The sequence below is a fragment of the Leptidea sinapis genome, chromosome 10 (genome assembly GCF_905404315.1).
Source record: "Leptidea sinapis chromosome 10, ilLepSina1.1, whole genome shotgun sequence".
NCBI lineage: Eukaryota > Metazoa > Arthropoda > Insecta > Lepidoptera > Pieridae > Leptidea > Leptidea sinapis.
In genome coordinates, this window is record NC_066274.1 from 12,010,409 (window position 1) to 12,029,784 (window position 19,376).

The 19,376-nt window shown below is 33.3% G+C and overlaps 1 protein-coding gene across 1 annotated transcript in view; it reads right to left on the reverse strand.

Moving 5' to 3' along the window:
• The window catches only part of LOC126966385 (protein grainyhead), a 95,285-nt gene that overhangs the window by 24,348 nt on the left and 51,561 nt on the right, over positions 1-19,376 (reverse strand). Inside the window, exon 6 of the mRNA XM_050810378.1 lies at positions 9,828-9,990. Coding sequence (XP_050666335.1) covers positions 9,828-9,990 — 163 coding nt within the window. The remainder of the gene's footprint in view (positions 1-9,827; positions 9,991-19,376) is intronic.

A 19,376-nucleotide genomic window follows, 5' to 3' on the forward strand; every position in this document is an offset into this window, starting at 1 on the left:
TCTAAAAGAAAATAACCTTCGTTTACATTAAGATTTAAAACTTAGTTAAGATAAGAGTTACTTACGCGGAGATAAGTATTAGCAACATTGATTGCACTATCGGAGGCGGTCGTTTACCGCTTAACCGTCGATTAAATCGTAGCAACTCCCGCGATCCGTCCGGCGTCGGATTAACATCCGAAGTCGCGTGTAACACTAATCTGCTTAAATGTCGAAAGGAAATGTCAGATTGTAAAGTGCAGGGCCTCGGACATAGCGTGACGCGGCTTAACGCACACCTACCAGAGAGCCTCTCAATCACGAATATACAATCTTACTCTGCGCAGCAACCAACGCATTCTGCAGCAGATCTATCTCAAATTATATACGAGTTTTCAATGTTTCTACCTTGATATTTTTATCTCAATCAGTAGCTGCGCCTAGACGAGCAGAAACAATGGCAGTACCAAGTTTGTTAGTCGCAAGAGTACCTAATACCAGCATCACAGCTGCCCGCGATTATATCAAGGATTGACATTAAATAAGCGAACGCTGTGACAGTTTCAATATTGAAACAATGACGATCTCCGCCTTACGTAATGCCATTTGTGTCCAGCTTTACTGTCACTCATAGATGGAATTAAAACTAAGTGAAAGTTAATATTAAATATTAATATTATAAGCACGCTGTCTTAAATATTATTGTGTATAATCGTTGTTGTTGCTAGTGGTCGAAGTAAATGCAATGTTACGTTAGTCCTAATTATGTATAGCTAGCTAACTTCAGTGATTACGTGAACATTACAGAATAGTACGTAATATTTGAAAGTAATAGTAATCATGTAGCGTTATATGAACCTGAAATCGAACGTGGAAAATTCACGCTTCGCCAAGCGACGCTGCGTCTATCGCTCTGTTTAAACAACATATACCTAACTCTACTTACCTACATTACATAGACCTAATAAATTAAATAGACGGACAAACATACTTGCGCGTCATCTGAATAAGTAACATAATAAGCTCTCTTTACTTAAAGTAGCGTTAACACGTTTTTTTAAAGTAACCATGTCAAATCATGCAACTTTATGTTACACATAATATAATATATAAAACATAAGAAATACCGCGAAATGGAATCATTGTCGAAATTATAAAAACGATACAGTTATAAGTATATCGCTCGGGTTGGGGTAATTGGCTTTTCTTTCATGTTACCTGTCAACTTGAAGTTTCCAGAAGTTTGTATGTTCGAGTAGATTGAAGCAAGTAATTGGACTCTTTATTTTAATCATGTTTATGGATTGCAACTTCAAAAAAAGAACAAATACAAAATCCTTCATGATTATTGTATTCAAACTTAAAAACTAAAATTTTATCACTACGTCGTTGTACCTACCTAAGTAGGCTTAAGCATAATGTACCTAGTACTGAAATTAATAAACCTATATTAGAAAATCAAAAATTCTCTAAATTATCATTAATTTATAGTTTCGTTGGAAGCTTATGACAGTAAGAATTAATTTCAATTTATACTCAATTTCGATATCTGTAACTCACATGTTATGATATTTGAAGCTTATAAAAATATTGGTCTTGTTATTTTGCAATACAATATGTTTACAAAGGGGGCCGCAGGTAGATAGGTGTAGAGGGCGATGAGTTCAGAAAGGGCTCCAAGTCAGATTGAGTCGTCGCACCGTTTGATTGATTACCAAAATGACTGGCAAAATCCGACTATCAACAACGCTAATGTAAAATCATGTTTTTTACTCAACGTACATTATGACACTTTTTTCGCTGCACCAAATATGATTTTCTTTACACGTGAATGCGTTCGGTGAGAAATATTCGATGTGGCTTGTATGACAGCCCTTCACTTGTCCGAAGCCCGCCGAGCGATGTATCGTTCACTGCGCAGCCTATATACTCCGCTCTCACATAATGACCGTTATAAGCCCTCGTGCACACGCGAGTGTAAAAGGCATCATTAAGGTTTGCCCAAAAAGGCAATCTGGAGCAATCATTAAAGTCAGAAAATCTTTGTACAAAAAAATAAAGCAAAGCGTCTTGGCTCGTTACTCAAGTTTCAGTTGCTGCGAAAGTGAATACAATGATGTCATTACACTGATATAAAACTGTAGCAAGAAACTCACTGAGTTAATAATCGTATTTGTAATATTACCTATATACCTGCGTGTTGATGTAGTGCCTACAGTTAAAATAGCGTGTATATTTTTATATTATAAAATATAATTTTATTTCAAATTATTGAAATTTATTCACTGAGCTTATAGCGAAAGCAGGAAATCAGGAAGAGGGAAAAATGACGTGAATGAAAATAAGGGACGAGAGGGAGCAGGACGTTCAGCTGATGGTAATTGATATGCTCTGCCCATTACAATGCAGTGCCGCTCAGGATTATTTAAAAACCCAAAAATTCTGAGCGGCACTACAACTGCGCTCGTCACCTTGAGACATAAGTTGTCCAGTCTCATTTGCCCAGTAATTTCACTAGCTACGGCGCCCTTTAGACCGAAACACAGTAATGCTTACACATTACTGCTTCACGGCAGAAATAGGCGCCGTTATGGTGCCCAAAATCTAGCCGGCATCCGGTGCAAAGGAGCCTCCCACTGGTATTTATTGTTTACTAAACGTATATATTAAAAATATAAAGTGTATCAAAAATATATCGCTCGATAAGTGTTCACGCCGTACTAAGGGTCTATTTAGTTTTTTTTCGTAAAGTTCGGATTTTTTTATTCATGTTTCCAAACTGTAGGTACGATTTATAGATTGAATCCTTAAATATATTTTATATCAATTACATGGCCAGAGATTGAATAGTGACTATATGGGAATGAAACCAATAAGAGATAACTAATAGTCAAGATTATTCAAATATTTTTATATCACTCATCGAAAGTCAAAAACTACCACCCATTCCAAAAGAATGCCTCAGACCTGAGAAGAACGGGAGCAACAAACTCAGCGGGATTTGTTTTTTTTCATAAAAATGGTTACAGGGTTAGAAAGTAATATTGTACAGTTAAACTTATTATTTAATAGCCTGAGGACGGTCGCACCAATCCCAATCTGTGTTATCATTAAGAAAGTCATTTATGTTATAGTAACCTTTATCACACATACGTTAATTAACAATTCTTTTAAAAATCGTAATAATTTTGTTTTGAACATTTTCTGGGATCTTGTTGCAAAAGCATATACATCACCCCACAAAAGACTTACTTACTTAGCCGAGTAGTAGGTATTATACTTAAGAACATAGATACCTAATATTATATGTAATAAAGTATTATAAAAGTGATGTAGAAGTCATGTGAATAGATACTATATTTATACCTCTCGAAATTACAGTAAAACTAAGTACGACGTGCCTACTTTTCCGATAACAGCATAATAATAATAATATGTAAATTGCTATTTAACTAACCGTGTTCTATGTGCTCTATGCTTAAAATAAAAATGTCCCTTACTTTAATAAAACCAAACCTAACACGGCTAATTCTTAGTCACGCAGTTAGACATTTTATCGTATCAATAATAATATCCGGACGACCAAGCCTTGCTAGGATTTTTAAGAATGTACAAAACTTGAAAAAAAAACTAATAGGACAACCAGATTCGAACCGGGGTCTCTTGCTTTCCGGATCACCCCTGAGCTCCCATCTGAGCTTTTATAATCTTAAAATTGTGGCGAAATTTACCATTGTATTCTACAGTTAAGCTGTTCCTCATAAAAAACGGATAAAACTACCTACATTTTTTTTAAATTGAAACCTAGCTAGATCGATTTATCGCCCCCGAATTCCCCTGTATACTAAATTTTATGAAAATCGTTGGAGCCGTTTCTGATTGTATACATATATATACAAGAATTGCTCGTTTAAAGATATAAGATATAAGTATTAATTATTATAAAGTACAACAAAAAATGTAAAACCGTTTAATCTTAATTTATACAATGTCTTACTTACGAACCCTTCAAGTGACGCGGGATTTGTAATAAGACTAACATACAGACGAGATGATAAATTGCTGCAACTTTCTGTGATTGATCGATTTTCATTATGTTTTTATTTAAAAAAAAGTTCATTAAAACAATCCTTAGGGATGTTCAAACTTCGCGATGGAGAACATTTTAAAATTCAATTTGTCATCTCCAATTCAAATGTAAATATTGTAATATCGTGCGTGAGAACCAAACATTCGATGAAACATTATTTTTTTGTCGGAACATTTAATAGTCTATATACCTAGGAAGCAATTTTTAAAATGCAAATATACTTGGGGAAGATTTATAATTAAGTAAAGTAAAGGGTTAAGTTCCAAATGCAGTCCTTATTACAGTTTAAACAAACACACCATAGGGCTTACTGAGTTTCCCAGATGTAGTCTGTGTGCCAAAGATAACACTTCGTCATATTTTAACGGAAATGACAGTTATGAATGTCAAAAAATACTTTTCTTCAAAAAAACTTATAATTTTCAAATTTTATTATTATATAAGTATTTATGATGGTTTAACTTGCGAAAAATGAGCAACCCCATTGCTTATAACAATAAATAAGCTATTTAGAGATACAACATTAAAAAATACATATAACTCTAAATTTTCAACCCTCTAAGATCAACCCCTATTTTTGTATCGCGATTTTTATATTATTCTGTTCCATCCACAAATCCGCTATAGTGTTGCAAGATGGCAATGGATCAATACTTACAATAATTGTAGTACGATAAATTTGGTAGGTCTGAGAATCGGTTGCATCTACTATTTACACTCCAAAAATTTTTTTATTACTTTAGTATTTTATTATTTAGTAATAAAATAAAAAAATGAACTACTTCAATTTTGGGTTTGATTTTTAATCATTACAATACATTATGGGAACACAAATACTAAAACGAATCTTCTCGCCATGTAATTACCGCGTCTCTCGCTACGTGTATTTATAACGTACAAATTCGTAACTTCGAGTTACCGCATCCTTTAACAGTTTAGGAACACGCGAATCCTATTTCAGCTCCGTGAGACTTTTGAAGGTCTTGTTTATTTTTTTATAATTCGGTATATAAGCAACAGAGTTATAGGCCTACAGACAGAGGTACTTTCACATTTATAATATTAGTATAGTGGGATTATAATATAAGTATGATAAATATAATTTTGCATTTTATTAATTTCAATGTAAAATAACACGAAGCGTATGTTGTTGTACATTGAGTGTCAAGATGCCACACACACAAGCATCTAATAGTTGCCGTAATAAAAAAACTATTGTTCTTACGTAGTGCAGTATCTAGTTAAAGCGCAGCGGAGACCAATCCTTAATCTAAGATTCTGACTAATAAAGATCACTAAAATTCAGTAAGAGCCCTTAGTTTAACAAAAACAGAGTACGTCAAAGACTATAGACTTTTTTTTTTGGTTCTGTTCGTCCATCTGGAACGGCAAAGGGGTCAAAAGCCCATACAGCCAAGTCTTCATTTTTAAGTCAAGCTAAGTATTTATATAATCTTCATCTTCAAACATAAATAGTACAATTTCCCATAAAAGTAGTATTTCGTGTTCTTCATGTTTCAAAGACTATTATTTATTTCTTTATTGTATGACCATAGATGCTAGATCTTCGGTCCGATAAAAAAGTATTTATTAATATCTTTTGCAAAACACGATTTGGTAGTACAATTAAATAATATATTAGCACATAATTTTATGGCATACATTGACCTTCGTACGTGATTCGTGAAAGAAAAAAAAAACAGAACAAGCCTTGTTTATAATAGTTAAGGCAATCTAATACAACGATAATTATAGTAACAACATGGTGGAGGTGATATTGTGAATGCTACTAAATTGAAACAGCAACTAAATCGCTTCTATTATAAAATCATACCGCAGAAATAATATGTATCGGAATGCGTCGATGTTTTTCTCGTTACGAGAGACAAGCGCTCGTTAAGCGACACGGTGTTTGCTACATCGGAATTATTTTATCATAATACGATGTGGTTATTGTTTAAAAAGCGATATTATCCGTGCAAGGCCTGGCTGGCTCCCGGGGCGTTCATTGTGTGCCTATATGGCGATTGTCAAAACCGTCGTCTTAATTATCAGCCGCTGTACACAATGCGGACTCGATTGCGGCCAGATAAACTTTATAATATCTATCCGAGCATTGAATGCACGCTCTCGAGGCCCACTAACAGCTTTCATAATAATTTCATAGCCAACTAAGTCGCATTGTATCTCTGATTATTCCGAGCTAAGCGCTTAATCGAACTATCTTTGTTATGTGTTCAGATTACATCGTTTATAATTGAAATAATTCTAGTCACGGCGAAAATTATACATGTTAATACTGTTTTTCCGTTGTTAAAATGTAAACAAAGCAATAGGTATTCACATCAAAACAATGCAATTGTGATCATCGGAACAAGATTAACTTGATTGAAGAAGCTGGACTTTCTGGTTTTTCGAGTAATATTATAGAATTATTAAAATACGTTGCGACACTAATTCATTTGTTATATCGTTTTCTTGGGAAGTGGAAGAGATAATACGCCGGGATTTCCGATTGCCACGGTTTACTAATAATAATATGTCTCATCGTATAACAAGGACACCATTTTTTCTCACGAAGAAATAATGGACTCACATTCTATCACGCTAAACTTCTCGTAAATTAATAATAATTATACAATCAATGTTATACATACACATACCATACCTTCATGTTTTTTTGGATAGCCTGAATGTATTAACATACAGGAAATAAGTAAAAGAGTTTTTAATATAAACGGTTATCATAAAAAATTGGCAGTTGCAGAGACTGCTCATAGACGTGAAAACTTCATAATGTTTAAAATAATTATATTAATAATTTCAATTTACTTTCAATAAAATATTATAATCAAACAAAATCACAATTTCACATTGCACATTGCACATTGCACAGTATATACATATTGCTTTGCACTAAATCATAATCAATAATGTAGCACAATACGTCAGCTGTATATATACAGATATACCGCTATAAGCATTTTGGTGACGCGAACTCACGGGTTCAACAAAAAGTGTATATTTTTACATTTATTTTTTTATCGCGTTCGCTATCATGAACATGCCGGTGACGCGAACGCATAAGATTTTCATCTAACAAAAACTGTCCACATAGTGCAAACATAAATAAATATTTACAAACTCATTTCAATATAATTATTCCAACTTGGATACTTAAAATAATTCATTAACATAGATCGCTACTTTGTTAAAGTTTGCAGTAGGTACCAACTACGCAAGCGCAGTGAAGTATAAAAATAGAACAAAACTTTTAACATAATAAAAATGGCGGTTATGAAAGTGAATACTTGAAGGTAAACATGAAACAGTAACCAGGAGCTGTGTGGAGTGAAACCGATACGACTGCCTTGTTTGCGGTCGGGGACTCGGGAACCCGTCGGGAATCACTATATGACAATAAAACTAAGTACATCTTAATATCCACTCTATAAAATACCGAGTAAAATTACCTCGAAGCCGATAGTTTATTCAATTATATATAAAATGAATGATAATTAGGTAGACTGGTGCTAACCAGTATAAGCGAGTATGTGGCCATGTTTTACGGTCATTTGCGTTGGACCTCTAAAGTAAGGAGGCTTTCTAAGCTGCGAGAGTAAACATCCGGCGTAGAGCCGTTAAGGGACGGGGACTCCATCAAATATCTGTTGGTAGATACTTAGTGTGGATTGTATTTGGTATCAATTAGTAAATGCTTGTGGTGAAACTTTCTACAGATCAATTACAAAATATTTTTTTGACGGGGCTTCTTAATAGAATCTACACTCCAAGTAATTAGAGTTTTAGATATTTATGTATTTTTATGAAAATAGGGACGAGACGAGCAGCACGTTCAGTTTATGGTAACTGATTTTCTTGCCCATTACAACGCAGTGCCACTCAGGATTGAAAAACCCAAATATTCTGAGCGGCACTACAAATGCGCTCATCACCTTGAGACAAGATGTAAAGTCTCAATATCCCTCCCAGTAATTTCACTAGTACGGCGCCCTTCAGACCAAAATACAATAATGTTTACACATTACTGCTTCACGGCAGAAATAGGCGCAAATAAAATAAAAGGAATATAAGAAATTAAAATGAATACGTACCTAACATATTGAAAAATCATTAGGTACTAGGATATTAGGGTTGCAGTACTATAGTTTTTTTATATAATATTGATTAAGGGACAAAGGAATATGAAGGTCATCTGATAGTAACTTGTTACCACTCCCAATGCCCTTGAAGCCTCTAGTTACACTTTCGCTGCCTTCGGACTTAAGAAAAGAGGTATCTGATATTTTCTGAGGGTGACAATTGTTTCTTTATTTAGTACTAGCACACAGATGAATACAAAAAAATATGATCAAAACTTTAAATACCTACTTAAAACCTCAAATATATATATACTACTAGCTGACCCGACAGTCGTTGTTCTGTATATAAAATTAAGTTTATTTTTTTTCCTCCTGAGAAAGTAAGAAAGATATAAATTCTAGTAAGTTATCATTTTAAACTATTCTTTCAATTTGATTTCTGAACTGTTGTTTTTATTTAATTCCGAACACTTTCATATTTATTCACCTTTTAAACCTTCCCTGGACTTCCATAAATAATTCAAGACCTAAATTTGCCAAATCGGTCCAGCCGTTCTCGAGTTTTAGCGAGACTAACGAACAGCAATTCATTTTTATATATATAGATAATCTATCTAATAACAGTCTATCTATAAAATAAAAATAAAATAGTCTATCAAGTAAAAAACAAAATTAAGGCTACTTCTTAGTCAACACGATACTCAGCGTCTTGTCCCAAAAAAGTTTGCTACTCAGTGTATTAGTTGGGTATTACCCAACACTGATTTTAATTGTCTTACCTTCAGTAGAGCCAGAGAGTTAGACAACGAGGACCAAAAATATATCCATTAAGAAAAGAATGATGAAAAAGAACTAGAGAATGATGGCTTTGTTTAACTTATAGTATCATAAACAATCTGTTATATTTTTTTAAGTGATAACCCTCACTTCTGGGATTAATTACACAAATAAAATTTGAAAACAAAATTTTATGAACGATGCGGGACTCGAAATAAATTGATAAACTCTTGTACGCCTTGTTAAACTCTCCGGTTGTGGCTCCATCTACAGGATCTACTTTACAGTTCATAACCTCTTCAATCCCAATATTTGCATATTAGGAAATTGACGAAAGCCACGACCTGAGAGTTGAACTAAGCTTACAAGATTTTATAAACGATACGTCACTCGAAAGATTGGCTCAGTTGGAAGAGTGCTCGCCCGGAACGCGATAGGTCACGGGTTCGAGTCCCGCATCGTTCATAAAATTTTGTTTTCAAATTTCTTTGTGTTATAGTATCATTATAGGATAAGTAAATCTCAATTGGCTAGCGCTTAGCAGAAAGGAACCAGTCCACAAAATCATAAAAAAATTATTGTTTGACACCCCGAACAAAACTTATCCGAAATTTCTAATTTAAAAAGGAACCAGTTCACTTCTCGTATTTGTAGCAAAGATATTGAACACATCCACAAAAAATATACTAAAAGTCACAAAACAAAACATTAACTATCTTTTGACTTTGGATCTGAAATACTTAGCTTAGTTTGCATGTGGAACCATCCATTCTGCTAATCGCTAGCCAATTACAAACTTTGTACCAAAATAATTTAAATAGAAGTCACTCTCAATTAATGACCAATTAGGTGTACCTACTTATTATTATATTACTTACCTTGACAGTTTGATTTTTCAATGGTTTGTCAGGGTCATGGACATACTCCAATGTGATGCCATAGAACTGGCCCTTATTGATGTACGTAATCCTGTCGTCCTCTCGCCTCTGCGAACTACTGCTTGCTGTTTCTAAGTGGTATTTGAAGCCGTACGGTGTAAACCTAAACAAACATAAAATAAACACTTAGTAAAACGGGCCAACAAAATAAAAACAGTGATTAGGTAACGACAGGTCCGTTGTTTAGATGTAGATATCGTACAATACTGGAATTAACATTGTGGCAACAATAACAGACAGCGATTGTTGTAACATAAACTATAAAATGAGGTCTGGTTTTTAAACATTTAGAAAAAGTGCGATTTCTTCTTTGAGATAGTTATCTTCAGTAACATGATCTCGACAATAAAGTTTCCATGAAGTAAAGCAATAAAAGACTACAAAAAGTGGAAATCTTAATTGCAGTGTCCGTAAGCTTGACGGCGGCGTAGTTATGTAAAGGTGTGGATTTCCAGAGCTAACTATGCAATAAAAACTGTTTTCTCGCCGTTTCCTTTGCTTACGAGAGGCGGAAGGGAAACCCCACTAAATTAGATGATCGCGTGATCTGTCTCGTTTCAACTGCGGCCGAAGAACAGCGCAACATCAAATTAAATGTCTTACAACAAAACGAGAGATTCTCCTTCTTGCCCGTGATCCGACTTGTGACTACCCACGCCATCATCCAGCCCTGTACCCACGATAGAACACAGTCAGGACTTATCAGTTAAACATTTCACGGTTCAGTTTCTTAAATTACGTAACACGATAAAGTCTATAAATCGCCAAAGGATTATTTAATCCACCAATAAATTTTGCATTGGAATGTCGATAAAGAATTTGCAATTTAGTTATCCGCTTGTGGAAACACTGTTACTCGAAGCTTATTGGAAACAATTTGGTAAACAGCCCGCCGATGTTGGCGATTTAACTCAGCGGTTACTGATAAAAGCTACTCAAAGCAAACCCGAGCCGACATTGAGTGATCGCTCTCAGCGCTGCCTGTCCTATCTGATCCCCACGAGCTATTTCGCAGACAATTTCCATCTCTGACGCAGCTTTCCATTGTTATTGCGATATATTTTGAATAATTTTATAAATTTCCAATTTTTTAAGCATTTAAACGAAACAGATTTTAAAAACAATACAAAGAAGGTATTAAATTTGTGCGTCAGTGCCGTATAAAGACAAGTAGATGTTCATCACCTGAGTGATGGCCATATTCAGTAATAAATAACGCATTGTTTTCCAATGAGCTTCATTACAAATTTCAGCAGCACACCGTCCGAAAAAAGGGTACTTCCTGCGTGAAGACGAGGTCCTATCATGAATAAATCAATCGAAAGAGGCGCGGAAATTGATGAGTGCGCAAAAAGAATCGGAATGTAGCGAGAACAAAGTGCTCGCGGTAAAAAGATACGATTCGATATAGCAGCGAGCGATGTCCCGCGGGGTCTGTGGCCTGTGACATGCGCCGCCCAATTATATAAATATGTATTATATCATATTATAAAATTCCAGAGATTTCTGGACTTTCAATTAGGTATTTTATTTTCCAAATATAAATATGGAACACATAAAATAAGTAAAATTAGTAGTACCTAGTGAAATTACTGGGCAAATGAAACTTAACATCTTATATCTCAAGGAGACGAGCGCAATTGTAGTGCTGCTCAGAATTTTTAGGTTTTTCAAGAATCCTGAGCGGCACTGCATTTTATGGGCAGAGCGTATCAATTACCATCAGCTGAACGTCCTGTCCGTCTCGTCCCTTATTGTCATAAAAAAAGTAAATCTATTAATTTTGATCAGAACTAACAATATCTATATTTTTAAGCTAAAGATACATAAACGGATTATTTTGAGATTATGTAATAATAATTCAAATGTAAAATACGTTCTCCGGTAAAGTATGTCTTATCAGTCTTCTTATGGAAGTTGTAGAGCCATTGTATTACTAAGATTGATGTAAACATTTCTACAATAGTCTTTGAAATTACTCGTATATTTACAATGTAACTTTATATACACAACCACTCACACTCACACACTCACACACTCACACACACACACACACACACACACATACATAGGCACTCTCCCTCTCATGCATACATACACACACATTTACTTCTATCCTTCTGATTTTCAGAGCTAAAAAAGTCACTGTAAAAGTGGAATCCTGGTGACCAGTAATACAGGTATTTTATTACCTACCACAGGCACCAGCGATCCACGGCCAAAACTTTTGTATCCCCTGTATTTTTAAGTTTTCGCTGTATTGTAATTTTGGTTGTTGGTGAGAAAATAAAAGTTATTATTATTATTATTTCACGTCACAAATTCAGAGACTATCGTGAATAATAGTGTGATTTCTTCAAAAATCTATTACTCTATTATCAAGTTGCCGAGCAAATATCTGAGCTCAACTTTAATTTATGTTTCACATCTAAACTATAACAATTTTGCCTCTAGTGGCTTTTAAGTTGTGGTTATTCTGAGAATCTTTAACAGTGTAGGCTGCACGGCAGTGGTAGTTAGATAATGAAAACGCTTAGGGATAATGGTAGCGAGCTGATTGTCGGTTATAAGGCATCGCATGACACGCAACTTGGGTGCATAGCGATCGCTCTATTTGTTTACATTTACAAAATGTTGCCATTGTTGTTTAAAAAAAAATTAACGAAAATACAACCAATTTCAAAAACACTACTCCAAAACAATAGATATAATATGCACTAAGAAGTATAAAAATAATTGCGTACTATTATACAATGTAATTCTAGTAACGATTATTGCTATGTTTGGAATCGGAGTCCTCCCGCAACCCGCCTCCTAACGTCGCGCGTGCGACTCAAGCACATCTCACTCTCTCTATCTCGAAACGAGTAGTTGTTCTGAGGTAACAAACATAAAAAAAACATACCGACGAATTGAGAACTTTCTCCTTTTCTGTAGTCGGTTAAAAATTTCATTTCAAAGTTAACCTCAATACTGCTATGATCCCTACGCGTCAAAAGATATGCCAACAATAAGTCAAAATTTGTTATTTATATTACAGCCATTGTAAAATACACTATTTGATTGAAAAGACTGGCCGTTGAGTTTCTTATAATATGTTCTCCTCACGAGTTCAATTTTTTAGGAACATAATATAGTAAATTCAGTAATTTAAAAGAAATATTCGTAGTGACGATTCAAAAGCGCTTAGTTTAAGCCTAATTTAATAAATTTTATTTGAATATGACTTTGAATTTGATGAATTTCGCATACGAAATAATGTATTACATAAAAAAGAGATAAGTCAAGGTCAAACAATATTTTTCTAGAAGGTAGTATAATCACTTTTGTGTGATTGTTAACTACATTTGAACACTGTCACTGATTGGTACATCTAGTTATATTGTGAATCAGCAATAACCTCAACAACTGCTCTTTTAAAAATCATAATATCAACATAATATAATTGAACAAAATACTACAAGTAGTATTAATAACATTTACATAAATTAAAGGTCAGAACAATTAAAAACTAAATACATAATAATAAATAGTATATTGTTTACCAAAGCGGCAAACACTTACTTTAAAAGTGTTTCCTTCAAACCAGAGCGGAGCGAATGATTCTAAATTTGAAATTCGAACATAGCGATTGATTCTAAAGTAGAATCTGAGCGCAATGAAAGATTTAATGTACGTTACTCAATACGCATTTACTTAAAGGTTTACTTAAAGGAACAATAAGACATAATTTATAATAATAGGATTCTAATATTTATATTTCAACAATTAGGGAAGTCAGTCGCAACATTATCACCACCATCCCTTACAGTAGTATATTAACAGATTGAGAATTATAAACAGTCTTTAATCCCCGTGGTATTAAAGAACTATTTTTGTCCCTGTGCACGAAATTGTATACGGATGTATTAAAAAAAAACATCATAAAAATCATTATACATATTATTTAGAAAAAAAAAGAATGTGAAAAAGAGTTATTAATGGTATTATTATTCACTTGACCAAACAATTTTATTCTAAATTGTAACAATGTCTACAACTGCATTATGTTAGATTTATTTATTAATTGGTTGTCTGCTACTAAGTGTAATTTATGTGTAAATTTAAATATTAAGTGTACTTAGTGAAACTGTTTAAGGAGACATCCTTGTGTCCATATTTCTACTTTTACTTTATCTACTTTATGTTTAAGGATGTATCTGTATTTGTTTCCAAATAAATAAATAAATGAATATTTCGTTCATGAAAATAATGAATATCAGATATTTTCATGTACATACAATAAACGGTACGTAAAATAATATATATTTAGCTCTTTTATGTACTATCTGAGCAAATACAACTGGACAGGCTGTTCCATATGTTTGACAGCAAAGTTTTGGTGCCTATTTGAAGCGCCACTCGCGAGCGTCCAGAGAACTAATTTTGACGTATAATACAAATGGCTGCGAAGGAACGTACAATACTCTGAATTATTTTTGCATTTTGAATTAATTTCGTTCGTTTTCCGTGTTATTTATACTTCAAGAATCAACTTAATAAAGTACACAATTTTTTTTGTAAATAATTTCCCACCATCTATCAATGTTTGCTAAGGTTGTCATCACTAGTTTTAGTACCGCAGACTCTCGCTACATGGCCAACAGCGCCAAAATGGCGAATATCAAACAGGCACAAAAGCACTTTGACTAACGCCAGTCCAGTGGTATTTAGTACAGATCGGTGACAGCTGCCCTTTTCTAAAGCGTATAATGCCGGATGACATGATTGAGTGAAAATAGCTGAAATAGAGATAAATATTTATGTCTGTAAGATTAGGTATGGATTTTCCTGAGTGCAAGAGCAACTGAACTGCTGTCAAAGTGTAAGTATGGTGACACCATTGCAGTTTTTGATCTACATAAATAAAATTTTTCACTATTGAATATAACATAATTTTAATACGATATTGCCATATTTGGAAGAGTAAAATTGACGCAGTCCGTGTTATTTACGTACTTATAGCATAATATTATTGCTAGCAAGGCAATGTAAAACAGATGAAATAACGTTACATATAAGTTTCTATTGATGTTAAAGGTAATTGAGAAGAAATATTAAATTTATTTTATACTCAAAAAAAATATGGTGCTGATGTATCGCAAAGAAAAGAAAAAACGATTATTTAACATGATATTTTGACTAGATATGTAGTCTATAGATACAACATCAAAAACGGACCTAAAATTAACCTTGTTTGGTTCGTATTTCTCCTCACTCTGTAAATATTCAATTATTGAGTAGAGTTTTATAAACTTTCAAAGCTTTATCATTAATATTTATTTATTATTATGTATATTTATTTTAACGGGTAGCATGACCAACCTAGTCAAACGCTTTTGATAATCCTAAAATAGCAAATAATAAAAAAGCCTTTATATTTAAAGTGCCATTTTTGTCATCCTACTTAAGCGTAAAATCATTCATACTATATTGCAAAAATGTAAGTACGAATTATTATTGAAACAACTTTTTTTAAAATATGACTGTTGAAAATAATGAAGTTACACTCTAAAATCATGGTTAAGGAATAAGGTATTTGAATACGTAACTAAACAAGATTTAAAACGCAGGATGTAATTTAAGAAGGCCCATTACTTTAAATTAGGAACCTTTTTGAGATGATAATGAATAGTGTACACATGTCTTGATTAAGTTACTTGGATTCGAAATTCTCGTTCCTGTTAAACATTAAATGTAAATACATTATCTACAGTACAGAGTGAGTTAGGATTCCAGTATTGCATATATTTCAACACGACCAAAATAAAAACTCTACTTTTTCATCTGTCATGACTCTTTTTATCAGGTAGGCGTGGAGGTACTATGTTCAAATTAACATCAAATATTTACGTCTACTTTATGTGAAATTATTGAACAAATGAGACTCTGCATTTTATGTGTCAAGGTGATGAGCATAATTATAGTGCAGATTAGAATTTTTGGATTTTTCAAGAATCCTGAACGACACTGCATTGTAATAGGCACGGCGCTTTTGTGTACGTTTTACTTTCTCGTACGAAAACGAATAATTTTTTTATTTCTTAAAACGCATGTATATTAATAAATTAAATAGATATGTATCAGTTTTAGATAGTAAGTAACATGTAGTTGTCATTTGGTTTATATGGAAATAAAACAAAATAAATAGTTATTCGTTATTTTTGTATTAGATTTATATATTTACTATAGTTAAAAAGTTATACTTGAACTATCAAACGAAAACGTCCCTTTCATGAATTTCTACAATTCCAGATACAATATCGCATTCATTGTAATCTATTAAAAGTATCTATTTCAATAAAAAACGTCCACACGTAACAATTTCAACAAAATTAAAAAAAAAATACTAATACACACGTTGTAATCCCTTAAAAAGTATTTCATTTAAACAAAAACTAAGTAAAGTCTCAGCAAAATCTAAGTACACTTTGTAGATCTTCGCCTGACTCATGATGATGTCAACTTGTAGAAATAGAAACATTTTTATCATTATTTACTAAACTTAAGATATATGCTTGGAATAGATTGAAAAAACAGATAGCGTTACCATCACTCGAACGGTAATTATTGTGATAGTAATTCTAAATGCACTTATCACACTGATGTCTGTTTCCGTCACATTAACGGCGCATTTAATTCGTCGATTTAAACATTTATTTTACTTCTACGTTTTACATTTAACTACTATAGAAATACATGGCGATCAAAGATGATAATGACATATCATAATAACAATATTATATTTTGATGTCGTAGGTAACTTTATGAGTGTTTTTTATTGACAAACAATAATAAACTCGACAATTATCTGATGCCAAACTCTGCTACGCGTTTATTAGGCAGAGTTTGCATTCAATTGTGTTACGACCGCGCTTTGAATACAACACCGCGCAATGACAGTGTTCACTGAAAAACTGTTTAAAACATATACGATGAGGATGGAATCGTATTTAATTAGGATTTTATTTTATAATATATAAGTTCTGCCTTGTCTGTAATCTATTCAAGTGGGTGAAATGGAAGCTAGAGGTATAAGGCATCCGCAATTTTAAGAAAAGTTCAAAATACGACTACATATCGCTACAAACTAGAAATATTACTAAAAGTTTGCAAAAACAATGCAATCCGTTGAAATATCTATTGATTTTCATATAAGCACATGAAATACTTACCAAATGGTGTAATTGCTAATTCCATCCTGATTAAGAGGCATGAAAAAGAAAACATCTATTGGTTATTTTAAGAATATTGACACCAATTGGGATCGTTGTCACCAAATCCCACTTATATCTTCCGACAAAAACATCGAATAAAATTGGTCTGCGTTAAATTCGTGACAAACAAGAGCCTCATACAATTAATTCCTTGATAAGAGAAAAAAAGACATTTAAATTTGATACGTACGGTAAGGGTAATAGCCTCTTAAGATTACAACATTCAGTTACTTTGTGTTTCATTATTTCTAAATACACAATGAAACAAATATTCAGCCGTTCCAAACAGAATCAGTACTTATTAGGAAAATTACGAATATGTTAAATTTTATGATTAATTCATTTAAATTATGTATTATATGGCGAATGGCGACCACGTACCGGAAGACGCAGTGTTGGTAGGCCCCCCACAAGATGACCGACGATCTGGTCAAGATCGCCGATACGTTGGATGAGGGCAGCGCAGGATCGATCGTTGTGAAAATCTTTGGGGGAGGCCTTTGTCCAACAGTGGACATCTTCCGGCTGACGATGATGTATTATTATAAAACTACCTGTTATTGGAATATTTCACGAAACGCTGGAAAAGATCTTTGTTATATGTTTCTAGATTGATACGACATTGGGTGGGATACGACGTTTGTCATACTATCTCCTCAATAAATACTTGAAGTCTCAAGGCATATGATATAGCAACAAATGATATAATAGAGAGAAAAATATTCAACCAAAAACCCACATATCCAAACATAAATTGGGTAATTAAGACAAACGTTGAAATTACCAATTGACACGAACTTTTACAACTATATTCAAGAATCACGAAGCCTTACTTAGCACCTCGTCGCTTTGCCGTTGTGCTAACAATTATTAGTGATGTCTGAATATAATTAACGAAATGCTATTGTTGGGTACGAGCAATTGATTCATTCTTTACAATATTTTCCTGTTATGAAAATATCGCAGATAGATAAAACTATTGCACAGGATGCCGGCTAGATTATGGGTATCACAACGGCGCCTATTTCTGCCGTGAAGCAGCAATATGTAAGCATTGCGGTGTTTCGGTCTGAAGGGCGCCGTAGCTAATGAAATTTGTGGGCAAATGAGTCTTAACATCATTATGTCTCAAGGTGACGAGCACAGTTTTAGTGTTTTTCAAGAAGCCTGAGTGGCACTGCATTGTAATGAGCAGGGCGTATTGATTACCATCAGCTGAACGTCCTGCTCGTCTTATCCCTTATTTTCATTAAAAAAATATATATTCGTAGTGATTATTGAAAACGTAAATCTTAGAGAGTAGGAACTTTTCTGGGAATTTGTAAATGCAGTATCTAGAAAGGGTCAAATCTATAGGTGCGAAGTGGAATGTCAATATTAGTTCGGACATCTGCAGGACGTTGGTACCTCTCTCTTCCAAACTCGTATTAATTTATTTATTTAATAACGCTAAGAAACATATTTTCTACTTCTTATTACACAACGTTACACTTTGATATCTATACGAGCGATTTGCTCTTTTATTGATATTTTTATATATTTAATGAAGCAAACTCTTAATATTAGAGCAAGACATACTCGCAAACTCTTAGGTTTGCGTGCGAGCAGTAAATTCGCAATGGATAAATTAATTACATAAGAACAACAACAAGCTTAACAAAAGACAATGATATGCTTAAGTAGTTCATAGGTATAAGTATTAGACTTTTTTACTTATTGGCCTGGCCTATAATAGTAAAGTGCCTTTGGTTTATTGATGCTTGTGCTCACAAAATACCTTTATTTATTTACGGTGTGTGTGGATGATGCAGCTACTGTACTCAATAACTTTTGTTTTGTATTAATTTACATTTACTTTTTTGACTAACTCGTGTAAGGCATTAACTATTTGAAGTTTGAGTATGTTTGTTGCATCACTTCACATATTATATTGTAATTGAAATGATTTGTAAAACGATCAAAATGTAAATCATGATTTAAAAGAATGAGTTCCTTGCTACTTCTTCTCATCAGCTCAACCCTTTACGAAGTAGCAGTAGATTCAATAAGAAAAACAATTTTTTTTGACATTCATAAGTATCATTTCCGTGACAGACATGAATAAAGTGGTTTTGATTTGATTTAAAACGCGTTATTTTAAAAACATGACTACTAAAAATCATGCGATGGTAAAACCGTAGGTATAGATAGTTTATATAAACAACGTAATTCAATAAATTTTGAAGAACGGAAA